The 24,549-nt window shown below is 40.2% G+C and overlaps 1 protein-coding gene and 1 long non-coding RNA gene across 7 annotated transcripts in view; both read left to right on the forward strand.

Annotated features, from left to right (window-relative positions):
• SPPL3 (signal peptide peptidase like 3) overlaps nt 1-24,549 on the forward strand; it is a 95,981-nt gene that overhangs the window by 50,980 nt on the left and 20,452 nt on the right. Inside the window, exons 1-5 of one of the 6 annotated variants that reach the window (XM_045585374.1) lie at nt 4,156-4,185; nt 7,356-7,433; nt 15,953-16,041; nt 22,399-22,518; nt 23,255-23,333. In XM_045585374.1, the coding sequence (XP_045441330.1) occupies nt 15,963-16,041; nt 22,399-22,518; nt 23,255-23,333 (278 nt within the window). In that variant the 5' untranslated portion in view covers nt 4,156-4,185; nt 7,356-7,433; nt 15,953-15,962. Of the gene's footprint in view, nt 1-4,155; nt 4,186-7,349; nt 7,434-9,179; nt 9,326-15,091; nt 15,124-15,952; nt 16,042-22,398; nt 22,519-23,254; nt 23,334-24,549 lie in introns of those variants that run through there. The other 5 variants (XM_036449450.2, XM_045585372.1, XM_036449448.2 and 2 more) reach the window with 5 other exon arrangements.
• LOC123652824 lies at nt 4,192-6,506 on the forward strand. The gene is made up of 2 exons (XR_006742325.1): nt 4,192-4,325; nt 5,074-6,506. It is a non-coding gene; the product is annotated as an uncharacterized LOC123652824 (long non-coding RNA).

Below are 24,549 nucleotides of genomic sequence, written 5' to 3' on the forward strand. Positions count from 1 at the left end.
AGGTTGTGGATTCAATTCCTGGTCAGGGCACAAGCCCGGGTTTCAGGCTCGTTTCCCTCTTCCCCCTTCTCTCTTCGAAGCTCTTTCTCTCTAAAAATGAATAGAAAATATTGAAAAGAAAAGATGAGAATCAGAGCCTCCTGACTCTATTTGCCAAGCGGTTTGGGGCAGATGATGAAGTCATTTGGAGTAAGGCTTTCCTTGTTCACAACTGTCCCTCGCTCCTCATCTCCAAATGGTGATAATCACACAATCCACAACCCCCAGCTCTGCAAACTCAGTATTTCTGTCATTCATTTGGAAGCAAATGTGACATAAACTGATATGAGGCTGTTTATAATCTTTATTTTCCTTAGTGGGACTATTCATATGTTTCACTACAGAAATATTATTATTTCATTAAAAGTACCACTCCAGGCCACGATAGGGGTATTTTTTATTTATTTTTTATTTTTTGTAAAATTAGAAAAAATTCTGAAACATCTATTCTCAAAGGTATATTTTTGGATAAGGAATTGTGGATATGTGGTACTTTAACCTCATAGAAGGGTTGTAAAAATGCATAAATGCTCAGTGAATTGTTAGATGTTATTGCTGTTGGCCAACAATAAAAGTCCAGCACTCCGGTTTTTGAAATGCACCATGGGAATCGATATCTCCAGTTGGCTGTGAACAACACAAGGTTGAGGGGGCTGATACCCTACCCCACCCTGTCACACCCGCAGTGGAGAATTAGCACGTGACTTTAGTTCATCAGTATCCACAGGGGATTGGTTCCAGGACCACCTAGAGATACCAAAATCCACAGATGCTCACGTCCCTTATATAAAACAGCATAGAGCAATGCATACATACCATACAATAGATAGTGGGTTTCCAACCATGATTAAAACGTACTGTTTTTGATCTGTGGCTGGTTGAATCCACAGATTTGCAACCCATGGATACAGATGGTGATCTGGGTATTTACTGAAAAATACCGGTGTATATGTGGACATGCACAGAGCAAACCTGTGTTGTTCAAGGGTCTACTGTGTACAGGGTGTGTCAGTGTGCAGTCACTAGAACTTTCTGCAGTGATGGGAGTGTTCTTTTTGTGACCACCTAATGCAGTAGCCACCAGCAATTGAACACTTGAAATTCAACTAGGGTAACTGAGGAACTGAATTTTTAATTTGGTTTAATTTAAATAAGCACATGGGGCTAGTGGCTGCCATCTTGGACTGCATAGCTCTGTAATTCATGTTCTGCAAACTTTACTTTTGCTCTTTTTGTAATTATCTCTTTCTATTGATTAAATATACAATATGACCTAGCAGATTTCTAAGACAGCTACTGTGAGGAGGACTTATGTTTCTAATACATCCTAGGCTTATCATCTATAATAATAAAACACTATGCTAATTAGACCTTGCAGATATCCTCCCGGGCTGCAGCCGCCCATGCCTGTGAGGGAGGGATCCAGGCAGTCAAGAATTTCTTACATCGGGCCTCTAGTCAGCTTATAATAAACTAGAGGCCTCATGCACAGGTCCAGCCATCATGGCCGATCTGGGCCTTCTGGCTGCCAGCCCGGGGCCTTCCTTTGTTCTGCATCGCTCCCTGGTGGTCAGCGCATGTCATAGCGAGTGATCAAACTCAGTCTCTCTATTGAACTCCTGAGGAGACACTTTGCATAGCAAACACACACACACACACACACACACATATGCTGGCAGCCAGAAGGCCCAGATCGGCCATGATGGCTGGACAGGCCTAGGGACCCTCCCTGTGCATGCATTTTGTGCGTGAGGCCTCTAGTTTATTATAAGCTGACTAGAGGCCCGATGTAAGAAATATATATATAATTCTGTCTCCAGGGCATTTTAAAGACTTGACAGTAAAATGTACACATTCTCTTTTAACTTGACACAGGCAACTTCTAATGAAATCAACCTAAGTGATTCATAAAATCTAATGTATCTGTGCCAAGAAATCCCTAATTTTTGAGAATTTTAAGTGACAGAAAGTTCCCTGGTAAATTTTTCCCAAAGAAAAACTAATAGAAAAAACTATTATAAAGTTGTTTTAAGATAGCAAAATATTCTAACCTGTTTGATGTTAATAGCAAATGTGCTAATACGTTCACATTGTTAAGCAGATGTTATTTTCCAAAAATGACTTTTGTACACATTCGAAGAATAGTATTATATACAAGACCAGTGTTTTTCTAGTCCCTGTAGCTAAAAGGGGTTGTTAGGGTCCATCTGCCAAAGTACAAGATGCTGATGATACGTTCACAGGAGGTTTGAATGTTCAGTGCCATGATCTGCACCGTACCTTTACCTGTGGGAGGCCATGTTTGTCTTTAGCAAAAGGGCACTAGAAATGTTCCTGTCTTCACTAAGTCTTCTGTTGTTGTTAATCCTCACCTGAGGATATTTCCCACTGATTCTTAGAGAGTGGAAGGGAAGGGGAGAGGCAGAGAGAGGGACATTGGTGTGAGAGAGGCCCATCGATTGGTTGCCTCCTGCATGTGCCCTGACCAGGGCCTGGGATCGAGTCTACAATCTAGGTACATGCCCTTGACCAGAACCGAACCCGGGGCCCTTCAGTCCGAGGGCCAACACTCTATCCACTGAGCCACACTGGGTAGGGCCCAGGTCTTAAGTTGACTAAAAAGAGAGGCATGGACAAAGGCATCCATTTGTTCTTTTGAGGTTAGGGACAACTGTCTACCCTCCTAATGCAGAAGGGTAAGTTAGATGACAAAGTGAGAGACATTGGTAATAGGCAATTATTAATACAGAATTGAGAATTACTAGACAATGTTCATGTGGTTAAAAGTTGTGTTCATTGAACCTAGAATATTTCTCTTTATTAAAAAAAAAGTGCATTTTATATTGTTAAGTTTTTCATGTCTTCATTTTATAGCAAAAGGCCAGTAAGGTAAGGCAGTAGAAAAGATTAGCTCCTGATACATATTGAGCTTAAAAAAGAGCAAGTTACAGAAGAACAGGTGTACTGTGTTTTTGTAGTGTGCATGCATTCTGTACACACAGTATGGAAGGTTGCACATACCAGTGGTAAACTGTCTACAACCAGGGACTGGGCGTCAGAGAGGAGGGAGGCCCTTGTACTTCTCTGCTTTGTATATTTACTGGTGTTTGAATTTTTTTTACAATGAACATGAATAATTTTTGGAATTTTTAAAAAGGAAAATTGATAGTATTTTAAAGTCAAAATTAATTTTAATTCATGTTTTGTATTTTCTAAGAAATAACTTTTTATTTAAAAAAAAGCTTTTTGTAAAACTTCTGTAAGGGTAGTTAGAATTGAAAACATATGAAATTTTAAATAATACCATGAAATAAGTTGTAACTTCTAATTATATGATACTTGGCACAGTTTACATTAGGAATCCGTTTTAATCAGATTTTCTTGTGTAGATTTATTTGAAAAAGAAAACAAAACCAAAAACTGTTTAGTCTAGAAGAAGCCATTAAACATGAGAGTGCTTTTCCGGAAGCCATGTGTTTAGCTCTGCAGTGGGTGCCACGCTTACCGCACGGCTACGGAGGCCTGCCCTGGCCACCTAATCAGCCTCTTCGTAAGATGTCCTGCGCACCGTCAGCCCGCACCTTGGAAGACAGACTGAAGACAGTCAGTGACTGCAAGCTGGTCAGCACAGACCAGAGCTAGAACACAGCACGGGACTGACTGGTTTCACAGAAATTCAGCTCAGGCTTTCAGCAGTCTTAAGCGACGAGTGTTCAGGGTCTCCGTGATTTGAGAGATGTTGCCTAAGCAATAGACCTGAAGACACTGGGTTTGGGAGGGCAGTGACAAATGCTTCAGAATACAAAGGGTATAAAAAAGCCAGTCATTCAAGTAAAATACCAGCAAAAGTTCCTCAGGGGGGGGGGGAAGCTGCATATATTTCTGTAGCTCTGGAGTCTGTAAAAAATGTTAATTGATTTTCAAACTGCCTACTAGCCCTTAATCATAAGAAACGCTGCTGAATCTTAAATTAATTTTTAATTACATCAGAAAATTAATTCAAATGAAAACCTTATTGAGATGCCAATTTCCATCTGTCATGTTGGTAAAAATTCAAAAGTTAGACAATGCTCACTGTTGAGAAGACAATGAAGAAAGAAAGGAAGAGAGAGAAAGAGAAAGAGAAAGAACTCTTATCCGTTACTGGTGAGAGTGCAAAGTGCTTTAACTGCTCTAGAGGGCAGATGGGCAGCATCTGTCAAAGTGCATTTCCTTTTCAACCCAGAGCTCAGTTTGGGGAGCTTTATTCTACTCAGGTGTGTCATTTCATTGTGTGTGCAGTGCAGGTAAACTCAACTCTCTATTAAAGAATTGTTTGTAAAGAAATGTTTGGATACCACAGTGTCCGTTTAAAAGGGATTTGTTTGAAAAGAAAAGCAATGTGGTATATCCATACAATTGAATATTATGGGATGTATAAAGAAAAAGAAGAGAAAGTTCTCCACATATTGATACAGGAAGGTCTCCAGGCTAAACTGTAAAAGACAGGGGTGAAGGAGTACAGAGCTTAATATTTAAATATTTTTTTATTGATTTTTTTAGAGAGAGAGGAAAGGAGAAATATGCGCTCCAACTGGGGACTGAACCCACAACCTAAGCATGTGTCCTGACCAGGAATTGAACTGGCAACCTTCTGGTGCATGAGACAATGCTCAACTAACTGAGCCACACCCGCCAGGGCCAGAGCTATGTATTTAATACTTTGCCGTTTATATAAGATATGGTGAGAAGGCTCTAAGAAACTAATAAAAGTGATTACTGTCTGGCCAGTGTGGCTCAATGGTTGAGTGTCAGTCCATGAAGCAGGAGGTCATGGTTTGATTCCCAGTCAGGGCACATGCCCGGGATTTGGGCTCAAGCCTCAGTAGGGGGCGTGCAGGAGGCAGCCAATTGATGACTCTCTCATCATTGATGTTTCTCTCTCTCTCACTCTCCCTTCTTCTCTGAAATCAATAAACACTTTTTTTTAAAAGTGATTATCTAAAGGTAATCCAGTCTGACCCTCATCAGATCACTAAGACTATTTTTGCTAAGGTCACCAGTGACATACACATTAAATAAATCCAGTGGACACTGCAGTTTTCATCTTACTTGACCTCTCAGTCTTCCAACACAGGTGACCTCCTTCCTACTCCAAACAGTGGAAGCTGAGTGCATAGTGTTCAGCTCTCTATGCCAATAACTCATTTAATTCTTTAACAGCTCTTTAAAACAGGTGACGTTATCCCCGTGGTACAGATGACGCTGGGCCTTAGGTTAAGTAACGAGTTCCATCTGAGTCAGGGGGAAACGAGGGTTTAAATTCAGACACCGTCCCTCCTGCTGTCTCTGTGAAACACTCACCACCTTGCTGTCCTGAGCTTTCTTCCTCTTTCTGTTTCTCTCTGGTTTCTTTGCGTCTCCTTCTTCTGCCTGGTCTTAGGTTTTGGAGGTTTCTTAGGGTTTTTTCTTGGATTTTCTTCTCACCCCTGCTAGGCAGTCTTACCCTCACCATGGCTTTAATTGCCACATAGAAGGTGATGAGCTCCCAATATATATTTTATAGCTTAGAGCTGCTATCCAACCCAGATATCCAACCATCCCAACCCATCTAAAATCTAATTTTTAACCTGCTCCTCCTATGTTGCCTTTTTTGCTAAATGGTACAAGCCATCGTCCAGCGGCTCAGCAGAAACCTGGGAGTCCTTCCTGGTCCCGTTACCAATCACCAGGTCCTATTTATGTGTCTCATGCATCTCCTTCCCTCAGGAAAGCACCCCCTCCCCAGTTCCACTTCCACTTTCTCATAGGACCCTGCACCTGTCTTTCTCCCTCTTACAGCCTTTCCGTAAGGATATTCACCTGCTTTGAGTGAATATACTCATGGAAACTTGTGGTTTTTAAATCCCTTAGCATGGCATTTATTTTTTATTCCTTTAGAAAAGACATTCAGGGAGGAACCAAGACAATCTTACTGTTACTCTATCCCCAGTGGCTAACCGAGTGCCTGTTTGGCACAGAGGCATCATTAAATATTTGCTTAAATGAAAAAAGGAACAGAAATTTATTTAGGGGAAAGGCCTAACAAAACAAGAATGGGTAGTGTGGAGGGTGAATCCTGGAGACAGACTTACAAACAAGATTTCTGAGAGTCAAGCCATGAGAGTCAAGCTAAGGAATTGGCATTAGGATTGAGAAAAATAGGGGAGTTGGGGGTGTGGAATTGCAGGACTCCAACTGTCATTACATGTGGGAGGTAAGATCAGGGGTGTCAACGGTGCAGCAAACTGCCCTAGCTGGTTTGGCTCAGTGGACAGAGCATAGGCCTATGGACCGAAAGGTCCCAGGTTCAAATCTAGTCTAGGGCACCTACTTCGGTTGTAGGCTTCTCCCTGGTCAGGGCGGTGGAGGAGTCAACCAATCAATGTGTTTCTCTCACATCGCTATTTCTCTTCAGCTTTCCCTTTCTCTTCCATTGTTTCTAAAAATCAATGGAAAAATATCCTCAGGTGAGGATTTAAAAAAAAAGAAAAAATAATGCAATAGATTTTTAGCTTTGACAGCTGAGGGGATCAGGTTACCGTTTCTTAAGGGGATTGAGGGGACCAGGTGTGAAAAAAGAAGAATGACTTAGTTTTGGACCTGTTGACTTTGAAGAACTTCCCTCGGGACTCCCAGAGGGAGAGAACCAATAGGCAGTTATAAAAATGGAAATTGACTTTAGGAGAGAGATACAGGCTTTATCTCATCACCAGTAAAATACTATCGGTAATTCAAGTGTTAACTGATAAAAGTTCAATCACTGAAACTTTTCATCATTGGTACAGAATAGGTAGATAATATGGTAATTTTTAAATTGGGTGTGGATGTTATAAGATCTATTGTATGTCATACAGAAAGGGAATTTTTACATTAATATTCAACATCCTGTGAATATCTTACCTAATAATAGACAAACATGTAAACTGACCGTACCTCCACTATGCCCACAGCCAATCAGGAACGAGTATGCAAATTAACCCAGCAAAGATGGCGGGTTAATTTGCATATGAGGCACAGAGCAGCCAGGAGGGGCAGGACACCTGCTATAAGGAGGAGAGGGGCGATGGAGGGAGCTACAGGAGCAACGCTCTGGCCCCCGGGCAGTCCTGGAGCAAGGCCTTGCAGGCTCCTGGGTGACCCAGGAGCAAAGCCAATCTCATTTTAATTATGTGATTATGTTAATGCTAATTTATACCTTTTTACCTTAAAGATGAAATAAAAACTTAGGTTTGTAGATCAAATTCTGTGAGAACTTGCTGCCATGTGATTTAATGTTTTTTCTCTTATTTTTCTAGGGCCTATTCCCTGGTGGATTCCAGTCAAGTGTCTACATTTCTGATTTCAATTCTCCTGATAGTCTACGGTAGTTTCAGGTAAGATGCTCTCAAAGTGAGACTAATCTCAATGGGAGGTGAGATTAACACCAAAACTTAACTGCTCTGTGAAGAGAAATATGGCTGGCAGGAATTGAGTCAGAATAGGATAATTCTGATATTTCATCTTTAATTTGGCTGCTGTTAAAACACTTCTTGGTTTTGCTTATATGACTTTGGAATTTTAATGGAAACATGAGTTGCTTTAATTCTGGTTCTGAAATATGACTCCCATAAACATACTTATTGAGAAGGTTAAGGAGTTAATCCTTGACAGTTATTCTACAGGCTCAAAGGGAACAACGTTTTTCTTAATATGGAAGCATTGACACAGGGTGAACCACATGAAATTGCCTACAGGCAACTATTTTGACCTACACAAATAACTGATGGTTCAGCCTAATTATGTACATTAATATTTACCAAGTGTTTTCTCTGCTGTCTTTGGGAATGCTGAGACTGGGTCCTCTTGACATTGCTATTCTAGAAGGCAGCCGCAGGAATAGAAGTTAGACACTTACTCCTCCTCTTCACTGTGCTTTCTTTTCTTTTTTTCTTTTTCTTTTTTTCACTGTGCTTTCTTAAAAGGAACTTTAATATATTCAAATAGTTCTGTGGCTGACACACTTAACAATAAAGGTCACATGAGAAATTTTAAATAGATAACTTGAAAGGAGTGATGGTGATAAATGAAATAGGCATAAGAATTTTGAAATATTATATCTGGGTTTTAATAGAACTTAGCAAAATTACAGGCTTTATCTTAACACTGCATAGAACAGGTACAATACTGTTGGTAATTCCAGTATCAACTGAATCAAGTCTTAATCATTGAGACTTCTATTGAGAACCCTATGTTTATAATGAGCCTTAGGAAGCATAGTTAAGCCAGAGCAACTGAGAACCTTATCACATAATCTTGATGTTTTTGTATTGCTGTCCTTTGGACAAGTTTCTTATTTTTTCTCTTGTGTATATGTCAGCATTTCCAAACACTCGGTAATTTAAAAAAAAAAAATCTTTAGACCTACAACCCTAGTACTACAGCAAGTCTTTATTTAATGTTAGTAAGTTCTGTGACTTTAAGTGAAATGCGTATAATGAAGCCAGTTTTACCAAAGGCTGATGGATGTAAACAAGGGTAAAGTTCTTACAGCATCTTATCAGTGTCACAGCTAAATGGCATTATTTGTACTTTCATTAGTATGTGTGACCTTTTGTTTGGCCTGTATTTATATATTGGGTACATTTTTATAGTTTAAATCATTTATATTCTTTTTAAAAATATTTTTATTGATTTTTTACAGAGAGGGATAGAGAGTTAGAAACATCGATGAGAGAGAAACATCGATCAGCTGCCTCTTGCACACCCCCTACTGGGGATGTGCCCACAACCAAGGTACATGCCCTTGCCCGGAATCGAACCTGGGACCTTTCAGTCTGCAGGCTGCCGCTCTATCCACTGAACCAAACTGGTTTCGGGAAATCCTTTATATACTGATTATTTCACCTAAAAAATATATTTTCCACAGTCATCATCATACTAATTTTAGTACTAGTAATTTGGTATTTCTTTGTGGTACTGTCTTATTCCACTCTTGCTGGACATGTGGGTTGTAAAGGTAACCATCTTTTTATGTTCTTTTGCTTTGGTTGAATTATTCAAGTTAAATATTCAAAACTTAAAACACTTCAGCAGAGAGTATAAACTGGCTTTTACAATAAAAGTGCTGTATTGTTTTGCAGACAGGTGATACCAATTTAGGATCGTGCATATTTTAAACAAAATTTATGCTTATAAATACACCACAGAATTATTATATATCAGTGGAAAAGATTTCTCTGGTGAACTTTATTTTACAAATGAGGAAACTGAAGCTCAAGAAGATGAGGTGCCTTGATAAAGATTACACAACTCCTTTGGTAACGAAGTCTGGTTTGGACACTGTTAGGTTTTGGTCCCAGTACATTATGTCTTTTATACTTCAGCAATTCTTTTCTGCAAAACAATCAATTGTGAAGCCTTTAGTTATACATTTAAACTGCCCTCGTTGAATAAGTTTGGAAGTGTTTTCTCCTCTGTTGTTTTCTGAAACAGATTATATAAACTTATATTTCTTCTTAAATATATGATAGAACTCAACCAGTGAAGCCATCTAAAGTCTGGCTTTTTGTGGGAAAATTCTCCGTTGTTTTTTTGTGCTTTGTTCACCACTTTCCCCCTTATTATTAAGCACTGGCAAGGAGCCCCGACCGGTTTGGCTCAATGGATAGGGCGTTGGCCTGTGGACGGAAGGGCCCTGGGTTCATTCCTGTAACAGGCACCTACCTTACTTGCAGGCTCCTCTCCGGTTGCTGGGCGTGCAGGAGGCAGCCCTCGGTGATTCTGTCTCTCAGTGATGTTTCTCTCTCTCTTCCCCTCTCCCTTCCTCTCTGAAATCAATAAAAATATATTTTTTAAAAGTACTGGTAAGGATGTTTTTCTTTTTGTGGTAAAATATACATAAAATGAAATTTACCATTCATTTTTAAGAATACAGTTCAGCCGAAACCGGTTTGGCTCAGTGGATAGAGCGTCGGCTTGGGGACCGAAGGGTCCCGGGTTCAATTCTGGTCAAGGGCATGTACCTTGGTTGCTGGCACATCCCCAGTATCGATGACTCTCTCTCATCGATGTTTCTAACTTGCTATCTCTGTACAAAATCAATAAAATATATTTTTTTAAAAAAGAATACAGTTCAGATAGCAGGTACAAGGTTTTAAAAACACGTTTTTGTCTCTCTTTTTGTAACCATTCTGATACTAGGTGTGGAATGATTTCTCTGGCTTCAATTACATTTCTCTAATAACTGGGATTAGGATGCTGAAAAGCTGTTAAGTATCTTTTCATGTTCTTATTTTATTGCCCACGTGATTTTTCTTTTTTGGTGAAATGTCTGTTTGGGTTGTTTGTCTTCTATGGAATAGTAACAGTTCTTTAAATATTCTAGATAAAAGTAATTCTGTTTGTTTTTGTTTTTTACAGTTTGTTTCATCTCTTTTATCCCTCCTCCCCTAAAGTATTAAAAAAACAAACAAAAAAACCCAGCAGCACAGGTTTATAGAGATATAATGTACCTACTATTTTTTAAATATATATATTTCTTTATTAATTTCTGAGAGGAAAGGGGGAGAGATAGATAGAAACATCAATGATAACAGAGAACCACCAGTCAGCTGCCTCCTGCACAGCCCCCACTGGGGATTGAGCCTGCAACCCAGACATGTGCCCTTGGCTGGAATGGAACCTGGGACCCTTCAGTCAGGAGGCTGACGCTCTATCCCTGAGCTGAGCTGGCTAGGGCTAATGTACCTACTAAGCTCTTCCATATCAAGTGTACATTCAGTGGTTTCAGAATATTACTAAGTTGTGTAAACATCACCACAATCCATTTTAGGACATTTTCATCATCCCCAAAGAAATCTGTACCCATTAGCAGTCATTCTCCCCCACCTCCACTCTAGGTAACCATTAATCTTTAACTTTCTGTCTCTCGAGATTTGCCTGTCTTCTTTTTTAACATAGGTATTTAAAGCAGCAAATTTCCCTCTAAGCACTGTTTTAACCGCATCCCATAAATGTTACATTTTAATTTCATTCAAGTCAAGATGTTTTCTAACTTTTCTGGTGATTTTTTTTTTCTTTTGACCTATGATTTTTAAAATTACTTTCCTAATATTTGAGGATATTTCAAAATTCTCTCTGATGTTGAAAGGAATTTCAACCACCGAATTCAGTTTCGTTGTGGTCAGAGACACACTTCCAATGATTCCAAACCTTTTAAATGAGTTGAGGCTTGTTTTAGCATACAGTCCATCCAGGAGGCTGTTCGTGTGCAGCTGGAGAAATCAGCCTTCGGCAGTTGAATGCAGTGGGTGACGTCAGCTGGTTTGTGTTTTAGAAAGGTGGTTCTGGGTTGTGTATGAGAAATAGATTGTTGTGTCAAGAGGAAACCTGGGAGAGACTGTTGCCCTAGTACAGGCAACAATCAATGATAGCCTTAACTAGGCTGATAGTGGAGGAGTGAGATATCAGTAGGTGAAGGATGAGATTGCTGAGGGGAATGTATGAAAGAGAAGAGTCAAGAATCAGTCCCAAGGTTTATGTCCAAAACATCTGGATCCAAAATGGTGCCATTTTTGAGCTAGAAAGCTCCAAAGAAAAGCAGATCATAAAATACTGTATAAAAATTTTGTGAAGTAGACTGCTTATTTCCCACCAGGCTTTCACATCTCCTAGTACAGAGGGGAAAATGATATCAAGTAAAGCTAGATTCTAAAAGCCAAAGCAAATCTTTGATTTAGGAGTCCTTATGTTTACCATCTTTAGCTGAGCTTTGCTAGATTTCCTGTATACTTAAAGCTGACACCCATCTCTCTTTAACCTTTCCAGCCACTCAGAAACAAAATAGCTCATCTTAGTAGTAAGTTCCTAAAGAGTTTGACAGACCTACAGGAGAGCATTGAGAGAGGGAGAGGGAGAGAACAATAACTGGATGTACATCACGGTGACTGTTGTAACATATGAAGAGCCAGGGTCTGTCATAACCAAAACGTCTAAACGGACGACTGGACATGAGGCTAGCGTACCGGCCAGCGTGGCAGCAGTCAGTCCTGGGTCCCGGCTGCCCAGGAGCTGTGGGAACGGATCCATGCTGCCATCGGACTGGCCTCTTGGTTGGTCCCTCCCCCTGCCCCCAGCCTGCAGGCCCAGGGAACCAGAGCCATGCTGTGATCGAGCTGGACCCTACCTGAGTGGTCCCGGATTGTGAGAGCGTGCAGGCTGGGCTGAGAAATTTCGTGCACCGGGCCTCTAGTAGTTAATAATAATGTATTAAATACTTGAAATCTGCTAAGAAAGTAGATCTTAAGTGTTCTGACCACAATAAAAAAGGCAACTATGGGAGGTAGTAGATATGTTAATTCATTTGATTGTGGTAATTATTTCATATTGTATACATATATAAAGACATCATGTTGTATACCTTAAACAATCATATGCTCCTTGACTTATGATGGCGTTACATCCTTACAAACCCATTGTAAGTTGAAAATACTATAAATCAAAAATGAATTGAATACACCTAAACCTGCTGAACATCATAGCTTACTTAGCCTACCTTCAGTGTGCTCAGAACACTCAAACAATAGCCTACAGTTAGGCAAAATCATCTAACACAAAGCCTGTTTTATAATAAAGCACTAAATATCTCATGTAATTGAATACTGTACTGAAAGTAAAAACAGAGTGGTTGTACGGGTATTTGCCATGAATATACGTAGTTGAAAATGTGCTGGGCCAGAGGATGGCTGAGGCATTGCTGGGTGCTGGGGGGTGACAGCACCAGGATCATCGCTGTCTTTCTCTTCTGATGAGGCTGGAGAAGAGCTGGTTTCTACTGAATGTGTTTCACTTTTGCACATTGTGAAGTTGAAAAATTATCACGTTGAACCACCATAAAGTTGGAAACCATCTGTACACAATTTTTTGTCAAAAATAATCTTGAAACAAAAATTAAAGATAGTTTCCAGGTTGTGGCACAGGGAGAAAGATTCCCTCAGTGAGGAGGTGGAGCTGAGGCAGCTAGAGTTAGTAAGGCAGAATGCAAAAAAAGAAGGTTCACAAAGAGAGATCTGCACTATGTACCCTCTGAGCATTCATCAGTGTGGGTCAGTGCTATATGCGAGGAAATGAGCTAAGACTGAGGAAAGAACAATGAGAAAGAATTAAAAGGAAAAGTACCTGTTCTCTCCAGCTAGACTGGGAAAAACTTATGATTCATGTGGCATTGGGTAAGGAATTCAGAAAGGTCCTGCTTCAGTGGTAGGAGATAATTACCCTAGACTGAACATTACTTCAGACCTGCCTAATAAATCATAAAAGCAGGGCCTGAACAAATTAAACTATTTCCAGGTAACTAACAGCATCCCAGAACAATGCTTAAGAAGATTTATAGTACTACTAGATGCCAGGTGCACAAAATTCATGCATGGGAGGGGGTTCCCCTTAGCCCAGTCTGCACCATCTCCAACCTGGGACCCCTTGGGGGATGTCTGATTGCCAGTTTAGGTCCGATCCCAGTGATTGGGCCTAAACCGGCAGTCGTACATTCCTCTCACAATCCTGGACCACTTGCTCCTAATTGCTCACCTGCCTGGTTGCCCCTCACTGCCTCTTCCCCCCCCCCCCCCCCCCCCCCATCAGCCTAGTTGCCCCTTACTCCACCCCTTCCACCAGCCTAATCGCCCCCAACTGCCCCCCCCCCTCCAGCCTGGTCTTCCCCAATTGCACCCCCCCCCCTGCTGTCCTGGCCGCCCCTAACTGCCCCCCACCCCCTGCTGGCCTGATTGCCCTACGCAGCCTGCTTAATTCAGTCATTTGGTCATTCCTCACTAACCCCTCTGCTGGCCTGGTCATAGGCAGCCATCTTTTGAGTGCATGATTGTCCATTTGCATATTACCTCTTTATTATATAGGTTAAAAATATCAAGCAGCCAATAGGAATGTAAAAATATTGAGATAAGGTAAAATTCACAAAGTCTGGCATATAAGCAAAGATCGCCAGGTAGCAAAGAGTAGCCAATAATGAGAATAATCAATCAAAACCACCCAGAGCTACACAGATGTTAGAATTAACAAAGAAATACATCAGAACAGATAGTATAATTATTACATATGTATAAAAGTTAGCTAGATATTCTAAACTACCCAAATTAAACTTCTGGAAATGAAAATAACATCTGAGATAAACATATTGGATGGGATTAACATCAGCCATTGCAGAAGAAAAGATCGTGAAGTTGAAGATACAACAATAAAAACTACAAAGTGGAAAAAAAATGTTAATGAAAAGGATATCCAACAGCAACCTCCAATGGTCTAATGTATGAGTAACTGGCATCTATGAAAGAGGAAAAGAAAGGGAGGAACAGGAAAATACTTGGAAGAAGGAGTGGCCACGCCCTGGCTGCTGGCTCAGTTGGCTGGGTGTGGAACCATGCATCACAAAGGTGGTGGGTTTGGTTTCTGGTCAGGCACGTGCCTGGGTGGTGGGTTTCATCCCTGGTCCGCATGAGTACAGAGGCAGCCATGGATGTTTTGCTCTCACATTGATGGTTCTCTATCTCTCTCGCCCTTCCTCTCTCTCTAAGATCAATTTAAAAACATTTTTAAAAAGAAAGAATGGTCATAATTTTTTCACACTTGATAAAAACTATAACCCACAGATCTAAGAAACCCTACTCCAGGCATAAGAAACATGAAGAAAACTACACCAGAGGCACATCATAATCAAATTGCTCAAAACCAGTGATAAAATTGAAAACCAAAAAGCAGCTAGCAGGGGCAGGGGCAGAGACGTTCCGTACATAGGAATAAAGGAAGAATGGACATCCGCTTTCTCACTGAATTCAAGTACAAGTGAGAAGACAGTGGAACAACACTTTTAAAGTACAAAAAGAAAAATTGTCAACATAGCAAAGGTATCTTCTGAAAACGAAGACAAGGTAAGAGGTTTTCAGATACACAACTCCTGGAAGAATTCATTACCAACTTGCACTATAAGAAATGTTAAGGGCTGAATTCAAGCAGATTAAAAATGGTACCAGTTGGAAATCTGGAGCTACACAAAGAAATGGAGATCAAGAAATGGTAATTACACTGATAAACATAAAAGGTTGTTTTGTTTTGTTTTAAATTTATTGATTTTTTTACAGAGAGGAAGGGAGAGGGACAGAGAGTTAGAAACATCGATGAGAGAGAAACATTGACTAGCTGCCTCCTGCACTACTGGGGATGTGCCCGCAACCAAGGTACATGCCCTTGACCGGAATCGAACCCGGGACCTTTCAGTCCCCAAGCCGACGCTCTATCCATTGAGCCAAACCGGTTTCGGCCCGCCCGCCCTATTTAAAACTTCCAGCCTAACCTCTCCATCTCCTGCCCTTTTTCCTTAGTTCTGACATCAACAGACCTCGTGCTTAACACACTTCTCTTGTTTGTGGTCAGTCTCTCCCTCTTTCCATGTAAAGCCTGTTTACTCTTTATTGTCCTTCCAGTATCTGAAACAGTCCCGGATATAATAGAAACTGGTGTGTGCTGCTGAGAAAGCTGACACGGTATAGAGTAAATGGGCCAGCCATTCTGGAGGTGGTTGTGTGGTATAAAAGCCTCAAATTGCACTTGCCCTTTGACCCGACATTTCTCCCTCTGGGTGTTTATCGCATACGGAAGTAATTAAGGATGTGCTGGAAGATTTGGCCACAGTGGGATGCTTTTAAAACTCTTGAACTCTGACCTATTGGAAGGAATGTAGATTGTTTTTGAAAAGTGGCAAGAACTATTTTGCAGAATTGGTCAAAAGAGACCTTCCTTTCTCTCCTGACACCTTAGCTTTTAAAAATACTGTTTTGTTACTGACTTTTTAAAACCTACTTCTTTCTAAAGCAAAACTAAAACTATCTATCCAATTTTTCCACAGGTCCCTTAATATGGACTTTGAAAATCAAGATAAAGAGAAAGACAGTAACAGTTCTTCGGGTTCTTTCAGTGGCAACAGCAGCAATAATAGTAAGGCGCCTTATGTCAATTAACTTTCGTGCATGTCGTCATTTCAACGTGATTATTTCTATAACCCAGTTCATCCCCTGGGCTCAAGATATACGTTTGCTGTAACAAAATCTAATCTGTGTGGTATAATTTGTTAGGTTATTATGTTTTGAATCTGAGCTACTGATTGCCTGTGTGCTGCTTTTAACTCCTGCCTAAAAGCTTGCTGCTGGGGTTCTTTATCTTCCCAAAGATAAGCAAAATGGATGACTATCTGCCCATTTATGACTTCATTTCAATATTTTGTTGAGGCTGATAATTTTGTTAATGAATCATAAATTCATTCAGTGACTCTTAAAGATAGCTACTTGAAGTACTTGTAAAAACTAAGTACTGTATCTCTTCTGAATTTAAGATTCTATAAGAATACTTGTTTAAAAAAATACACAGAAGTGTGTTATATGGCAAATGCTCAGCAGCATTATTCATAATAGCCAAAAAGTAGAAACAAGTCAAAGATCCATAAGATAGTGAATGGATTGACAGAATATGGTCCATTTATACATGAAATGCTGTTCGGCATTGAAAAGAATGAAGTACACGCTGTACTATGGATGAAACTCAGAACACTGTGATAAGTAAAAGAAGCCAGACAGAAGAGAAGGCATATTGTATGAGTCATTTATGTGAAATGTCCAGAAAGGCAAACAGACAGAACGTCGATTAGCGGTTGCCTGGGCCCAAGGTGGGAATGGGCGCTCACCTGGCGGGAGGACATCCTGCTGAGGGGATGAGAGTTCTAAAGCTGTCTTATGGGGATGGCTTCACACTTGGTCAGTTCACAACAAAAAATGAATTATACACTCAAACGAGTGAATTTTATAAATTGTACCTCAATATAGTGGTAGAATATTGGTAATGTTTATTATAAAAACAAAATGAATTAGAAATAAGGAGATTTGGTTTGATAATATTAAGAGATTAGTATTGGATATCTACTACACATTCAGCATTCGGCTAAGTATATTGAAAGATACAAAAGTGTAAGAGCTGGTTCCCAAGCTGTCCTGGGGTAGTGTGGGCAAAATTGTTTCCAAAGATAAAAGCTAAAACAGACATAGCAAACTTCTCCCCATCTCGTACCCACAGTAATACTTCTGACCCTTAGCATGGCCTCCGAATCATTCCGAACAAGCACTTACTATAACAGGTCAGAGGCAGTACCAGAGGTACTTAGTCATTTTGACATTTATGTACAAAGAGAGGGAAGGGAACCCAGCTGGTGTTGCTCAGTGGTTGAGTGTAGACCCATGAACCAAGAGGTCCCGGTTCTATTCCCATGGGTTGTGGGCTCAGTCCCTGGTGTGGGGCATGCTGAGGGCAGTCAATCCATGACACTCTCTCATCATTGAGATTTCTCTCTCTCCTCTCTTCCTCTCTGAAATCCATAAAAAATACATTTTTTAAAGTGTGAAGAGAAAGGCAATTCAGGGTGAGCAACAGTGAGATTAGAGAGGGACTTTCTTTCCTAGAAAAGGTGAGTTTGACTTGAAACTTGAATTGGGGGAGAAGTCGTTCCAGGTGGCAAGGACATAGCACAGGCACGGAAAGCGAGTGTGACCTACAGGTTAACATCGCCCTGAATCAGGAGGAAACACCAGGGATCTAATACAAAGTTAGAAAGAAAAATGGAGGACCTTGGAGGTTAAATTGGAGATCACTTACTCTCTTCTTCAGTTTCTCTAGTTACTGTAATATCCCACCAATGAAGTTATACTTGCCCATTTTTACCCAGTTAAATGTGTTGTCCCCAGTAGTATAAAGTGGGCATGATAAATGCAGGAAGTAGAATCATTTAAGTATGAGTCTTTTTTTAAACTTATAACATAGATCCTTGTAGGAGGTAGAATGCCATACCAATAAATTACCAGGAACCAGGTAAAACCCAGTGTCAAGATCTAATTCTCAGGTTAAATTATTAGCAGCTTTGCTATTTATCAACATTTTAAGCCAAATCACTTTATACTCTTGAAACTCTTAAAAATCCTGTGTTATATAGCATATATGCAAATGATGTACTTACACCAGATTATAAATCTGTTCTACATTGCAGCACAATTGGCACCACACCTGTTGTTTGATATAATTATTTATGTAAAATAAAATGCCTTATATTATTAAAGATTAAGTGCAATAATATGAAATAGCCTGTACATTTTTAAATGTCGCCAAGTTATGTAAACCCACATCTCTGTAAACAACTTTTTAAAAGTAATTTTAAAAAAATAAACACTCTGCTTATTAAAAAAAAAAATTAAATACAATTTTATCCTCATGTACGTGGTTAAGTTAGTCCAATCAGTGGAAAGAAGATACCTGCAACATCAGTTTTTAAATTTTCATTATTAATCAGCATGAAAAAAAAACAGGAAATGGTTGTTTAAATGGTCATTTTCTTAAGTCTACCTCCTATGTTATGCTGAATTATCCTCAACAAATGTATTTCTTCAGTGCCTATTCTGGGCCATGGATATCACAGAGATCCGCACAGGTTAAGCTAGAATGCAGTCCACACTCCACACAAGGAAAGAAATGACCCTGCAGAGAAGGCCAGGACCTGATGATGGAGCATGCCACCATTCCAGATTGAAGGGATGGCAGGAAGAGTGACATGCATTTATCAAAAAATAAAGAAGTGATCGCCTGAACGATGAACAGAGGAATAGAAGAGATTGTGTAGGTGCTAAAGAGATGGAAGTCACAAATGAGCAGCAGTGTAGGATTGGGGGGAAGCTTATAAGAAAAGGAAGATATGGATTTAGTGTTGAAATTTTGGCAAGAGCCCTGGCCAGCGCGCCTCAGTTGGTGGGACATTGTCCCACGCAATGGAAGATTGCTAGTTTGATTCCCGCCAGCGCACATGCCCTGGTTTCGGGCTCCATCCCCAGTAGGGGGCGTGCAGGAGGCAGCTAAGATCGATGTTTCGCTCTCCCTTCTTCTCCCTCTAAAAATCAATTTAAAAATCTTTATAAAAACAAAGATTTTGGCAAGAATATTCTAAACCATTTGAAGAAAAGAGTGATAGAGGTTTCTTAAAGGTTGTATTTGCTTACACCCAAAATAAATAAGGATCAAGATATGAAAATTAGTTAACTACAGCTAGGCATAACAGCATGGATATTTCTCACATTGTTGAGTGCAAGAAGCCAGACACACAAAAATACAAATTACATAATTCCATGTATATATAACTTAAAAAAAACAGGCAAGATAAATATATATTAGTATGTTAAAGTGCATGCTTGGGTAGAAGACATATAAAATAAAGCGAAGAAGGAAGAATCGGGAAAGGCAGCTGGCCCTTTGCAGGGGAAGAGGTGAGTGAGGAGGAGGCACAGGAAAAGCTGGGTGGCCAGGTTCTGTCCCGCCTGGGGCCGCGCTGTGCGCGGTGCCCGTGCTCCTCAGTCTGTCCCGGCCTCCGTGCTTTAGTCAGTTCGCAGGGAGAGGGCGAGGCCCCTCACGGTCCTCTGACTTTCCCCCTCTTGCTCTTTCTCATCACTACACCTGTCCCAAGAAGTTATGTGAAGATTTTTACCCTGGTGCATCAGTCCTTCATTTAATTAGTAGTAAGTGGGGTTTTAAGTGCCCCACCCTTCCCATTTTCTAATAACGTGAAGTCCTTTACTAGGTTTCCCATATAGTTCATTTTAACAGTGAGGATTGATGAAAACATACAGTTGAAATTCTCTACATTGATAGGGACATACATCTTTATCCCCCCATCTACACTCTGCACTTTGTAAGATCGGAAACGACTTTTCAAAATTCCTCATGTTGCCTACTATATAATAGGTGTTCAGTAAATACTTGGTTAAAAGCATGCTTCTCTCTTGGAGATACAAAATCAGTAACTTTCTTAATTATCAGCAGTACACTGGTGTATTGCTTGATGTCCGTTTATGACCAGACATATAATTAGCCTATAGCCATGTTCGCTGAGTGCTAAAAATGTCTGTACATGATTTGTAATTCTAACACCAGGCATTTTTCTTTTGTTGATTTGGGATTTTAATATAATGCAGCTGCACTTAAGTCCTCCTAGTTATGGCTGATCTGTTTGCTGTTTTGTTTTGATGTCCCTGGATTTTGGCTAAAATTTTTAATTACTAGCTCCTTCCCCTCAGGACCATTTCTACAGACCTTTAGAAGTGCTGTATTGAAGCTGTGTACACTGTCTTAGGTAGCATATTGTTGGCAACTAAAGGAGCTTAGCTGGTCATGTGACATTGCTGTTTGGTAAGCTCTCTTGGGCATCCTTCTTTAAAACAAATGGGGAAAGCAGTGTCTAATACCCCAGTTAACAATCTGTGCTTTCAAAAGAAAAACTGCATTCAGTCTAATTCTAGAAAGGTTCTTTGTATTCAGTTTTGCATTTTAATTGCAAAATGAATTTCTAAAATTTAGATTTATTATAAACAAATACTTCTCATGCCTGACTTACTAAATAGTCTTTGTTCTAGCCAGCCATTTAATTTTTCTGTTCATATTTTAAACGAATATAATTAATCTGTAGACTATATGATGCTTCATTTTACAAAAAAGCGGATGTATTTTAAGATTTATAGATTTTTTTAAAAGATTTGTTTTTATTACCTTATAATAAAAATCATTCATTTGAGAAACCATTATTTTCTGTTGTGAAAGGCACCTAAAATTTTGTAGTTTCCTATTGTAGAACACTAAAAACAAATACCACAAAACTAAGTGAAATATAGTTAGAGATTTCATAGAGTTTTGTCTTATAAATGTCCATAAGCTACCCCCTCCCCCCAGCTCCACCAAATGATCCATGTGCTATACTGACATATAGCATAGACTTCTTCTCCAGGTCATTTCTGTTTGTTCTTTTTTTTTTTTTTTTTAATATATTTTTATTGATTTTAGAGAGGAAGGGAGAGACAGAGAGAAACATCAATGATGAGAAGAATCATTGATAGGCTGCCTCCTGCACGCCCCTTACTGAGGATTGAGCCCGCAACCTGGGTATGTGCCCTGACTGGGAATTGAACATTTCCGATGCTCTACCCACTGAGACAAACTGGCTGGGGATAATTATTGATTGATTGATAGATTTTATTGATTTCAGAGAGGGAGAGAGAGATAGAAACATCAATGATGAGCCCTAACTTGTTTGGCTCAGTGGATAGAACATCGGCCTGCGGACTGAAGGGTCCCAGGTTCGATTCCGGTCAAGGGCATGTACCTCTGTTGCAGGGACATCCCCAGTGGGGAGTGTGCAAGAGGCAGCTGATTGATGTTTCTAACTCTATCTCTCTCCCTTTCTCTCTATTAAAAAGTCAATAAAATATGTGTTGTTTTTTTAAAGAAAAAAAGAAACATCAATGATGAGAAAAAAATCATTGATTGGCTGCCTCTTGCACACCCCCTACTGGGGATCAAGCCCACAACACTGGCATGTGCCCTTGACTGGAATCGAACCCAGGACCTTCAGTTTGCAGGCCAATGCTCTGGGGCTTCTGTTTGTCTTAACATATAGATCACTCTTCCTAAGTGAATTATTTGACTCATACACCTAGCTAATAGAAGCAATTTTGTTTTGTAGAAATATTTAATGTTTTATTTCACCAAAATCCCTAAATAATGTTCTTGGGGATGGGTAAGTTTACCGAAAACAATTTTTAAATGTTGGTTGATAATTGCAACCTTTTGTGTCTAGTTATGTTCATCTGGGCTTGGGCCTGGGCATTGTATAATAATTGTTTTTAAGCTCCCCAAGGTGATTCTGATGATCAGACAAGGACAGAGAACCACTGTGCTACATACTTACTATTTGTTCCTTAAAATGTTCCCATAAGATAATTTTTCTGATTTACTGTTTTCAGATCTTATGTTCTCTCCCTTTCCCCACCCCCAGTCAGTCCTCAACTGTTAGCAACAGTGAGGAAGATTGTTAACATCAGTACATTAAACCCCAGATGATGAGAAATAATTTCAGTCAGTGGTTTAAACTGCCTTTTACCAAGCCTATACACAAGACCCCAAATGTATTCAGATTGGCAAATCTGAATGCTTACTACCTTTGAAAGTTCTTGATTTCGTTTCTGTTTTTGTTCTTGGCACCCTGTCACCCAGATCGTTAGTACCTCAGTTCAACAAGTATTTTTTGAGCAGCTACTAGAATGAAGGCATTCTAAGGAGAGCAAGTAGTTTATAATGCATCGGGCAAGAGAGATTTAGGCGGCCCACAGAATCTATACCTTATATACCAGTCCCTAGATTGTCTGCATTCTAAAACGTTAATGCATCTAACGTACCTGGCATGCTATACGTTAATATGTCCCTTTTTCTCTCTTTTAGGTATCCAAACTATTGACTCTACCCAGGCCCTGTTCCTTCCAATCGGAGCATCTGTCTCTCTCCTAGTTATGTTCTTCTTCTTTGACTCAGTTCAAGTAGTCTTTACAATATGTACAGCAGGTAAATTAATTTCTGTCTATTAACATTAATCTAAAAGGAAATGTGTTCACCATTTTTTATCATCATTCAAAAGTTAAGATTTACTACTATACACTGTGCCATTCATCAAGTGTTTCTTTTAAGTCTGGCTTTCCCTCCCCTCACTCCTCCTTGAGCCACTTGAGCCACATAGTTCAAACCTGCCAACATCATCTGAACACAAGGCCGGGGGTTGAAACCTCGTGAGCTTTATGACACCAGGACAGGATCACTTTGCTGTGGCTCCTTGTCTGGTCAGTTACCAGAAAGCCCAGTTTGGCTCAGTGGTCATCGGCAACCCTTCCTGACGTTTCCACAGGTAGAAACACTGATATCTAATCAAGGTAATTTGACTGTCCGCTCTCTGATCAATGTTTAAGCTAAGCAATGATGGAAATGTGTAATACTATATGAACAACATGCTAGACTTGTTAGGGGATGATACCATGGCCCGCTATTTATCTTTTCTTGTTGAGATAGAATAAAATGAGAAAATCTACCTATGCCTCCCCTACTTCATTCAAATCAGGCACTTTTTTTTTTTTAAGAGCTTATTTGCGATGCTAAAGGAAAATACTTTCTTCTCTGGTTAATGTGATTGTATCTACTTGCCAAGAAAAGTTTCTGGGAAATGATTAAGTTTCCATAAGTCACTGCCATTTTTTATAATGGAAAAATAAATCACACACAACAAAATTTATACATTTTCTCTCTGTAGTTCTTGCAACGATAGCTTTTGCTTTTCTTCTTCTCCCGATGTGCCAGTATTTAACAAGACCCTGTTCACCTCAGAACAAGTAAGTTGGAAATTTCCTCTAAATTATAAACATAATTTTTCCCCCACGCTTATTAGCATTATTAGGCATCTAATGTTTTTTTTTTTTTTTTTAATTTTTATTGATTTGAGAGAGATTTGTTCCACTTATTCATTCATTCATTCGTTACTTCTTGTATGTGCCCTGACCGGGGTTAAAACCCACAGCCTTTGCATATTGGACGGTACTGGCTAAGCCACCTGGCCAGGCCTATATTTCTTATTCTTGTATTGACTGGAGCTCACAGGCTAGAAAACGGGGGAGTGAGCTGTTTGGTTTTTAAAATTGGAAGATGGTAGCATTTCCTTTTTCACCTTTTCATAGCAGAGGAAATATAGAAAAATGCTAGGAAATCAGAGTCATTGTAATATGCTTCCTTCTTAGCTTATTGAAAGATGAAACTTTTCCTTTTTAAAGCAACGCTTTCATTCTTTTACTAGTGAGTTAGTGGAATATTCTGACATTCTTTGCCTTTTATCTTGGGTGACCTAGAATCACTTAGGTTTAATCCTATTGTTCACACCTTAACTCCCACAGCTATTGCTCCATGGAAACAGAAGTCTGTTGTTGGTGGAGATGCTGTATGCACTTAGGAAACAATCACTTGGGGCAGCTAATATTCCCAGGAATCAGATAGATTTATGTACACTAATAAAAGAGAAACATGCAAATTGACCATCCCTCTGCTACACATACCACCAGCCAATCAGGAGAGAGTATGCAAATTAACCCAACAAAGATGGCAGTGGCCACAGAGTTGGAGTGAGCAGGGGGCTTGGGTTGCCCCCGGTAACAGAGGAAGCCAAACTTCTGCCCGCCTGCCCTAGCTGCTGCTCAAGGAGTGGCTGGAGAAAATAAAAAGGAAGGGCTGGGAGCCTTGGTCGCTGGGGGGCATGGCCAGCCTGAAAACAGTCCTCAGCCCCTCACCCTGGCTGGCCAGGCACCCCAGTGGGGACCACCACCCTGAAGTGAGTGTGGCCAGCCTGAAAACAGCCCTCAGCCCCTCACGTAGGCCGCCCCCACGCCCCAAGGGAACCCCCACCCTGATCCAGGACACCCTTCAGGGCAAACCAGCCAGCCCCCACCCAGGCAGCAGGCCTCTATACTAATAAAAGGACAATATGCTAATTAGACTAGGAGACCTGGTGTTGTTCTGGACAAAATCATAGTGTGAAGCTGAGGTAGAGAGGTCAGGGGG

The sequence above is a fragment of the Pipistrellus kuhlii genome, unplaced genomic scaffold, assembly GCF_014108245.1.
Source record: "Pipistrellus kuhlii isolate mPipKuh1 unplaced genomic scaffold, mPipKuh1.p scaffold_m20_p_20, whole genome shotgun sequence".
In the NCBI taxonomy this organism is placed as follows: domain Eukaryota; kingdom Metazoa; phylum Chordata; class Mammalia; order Chiroptera; family Vespertilionidae; genus Pipistrellus; species Pipistrellus kuhlii.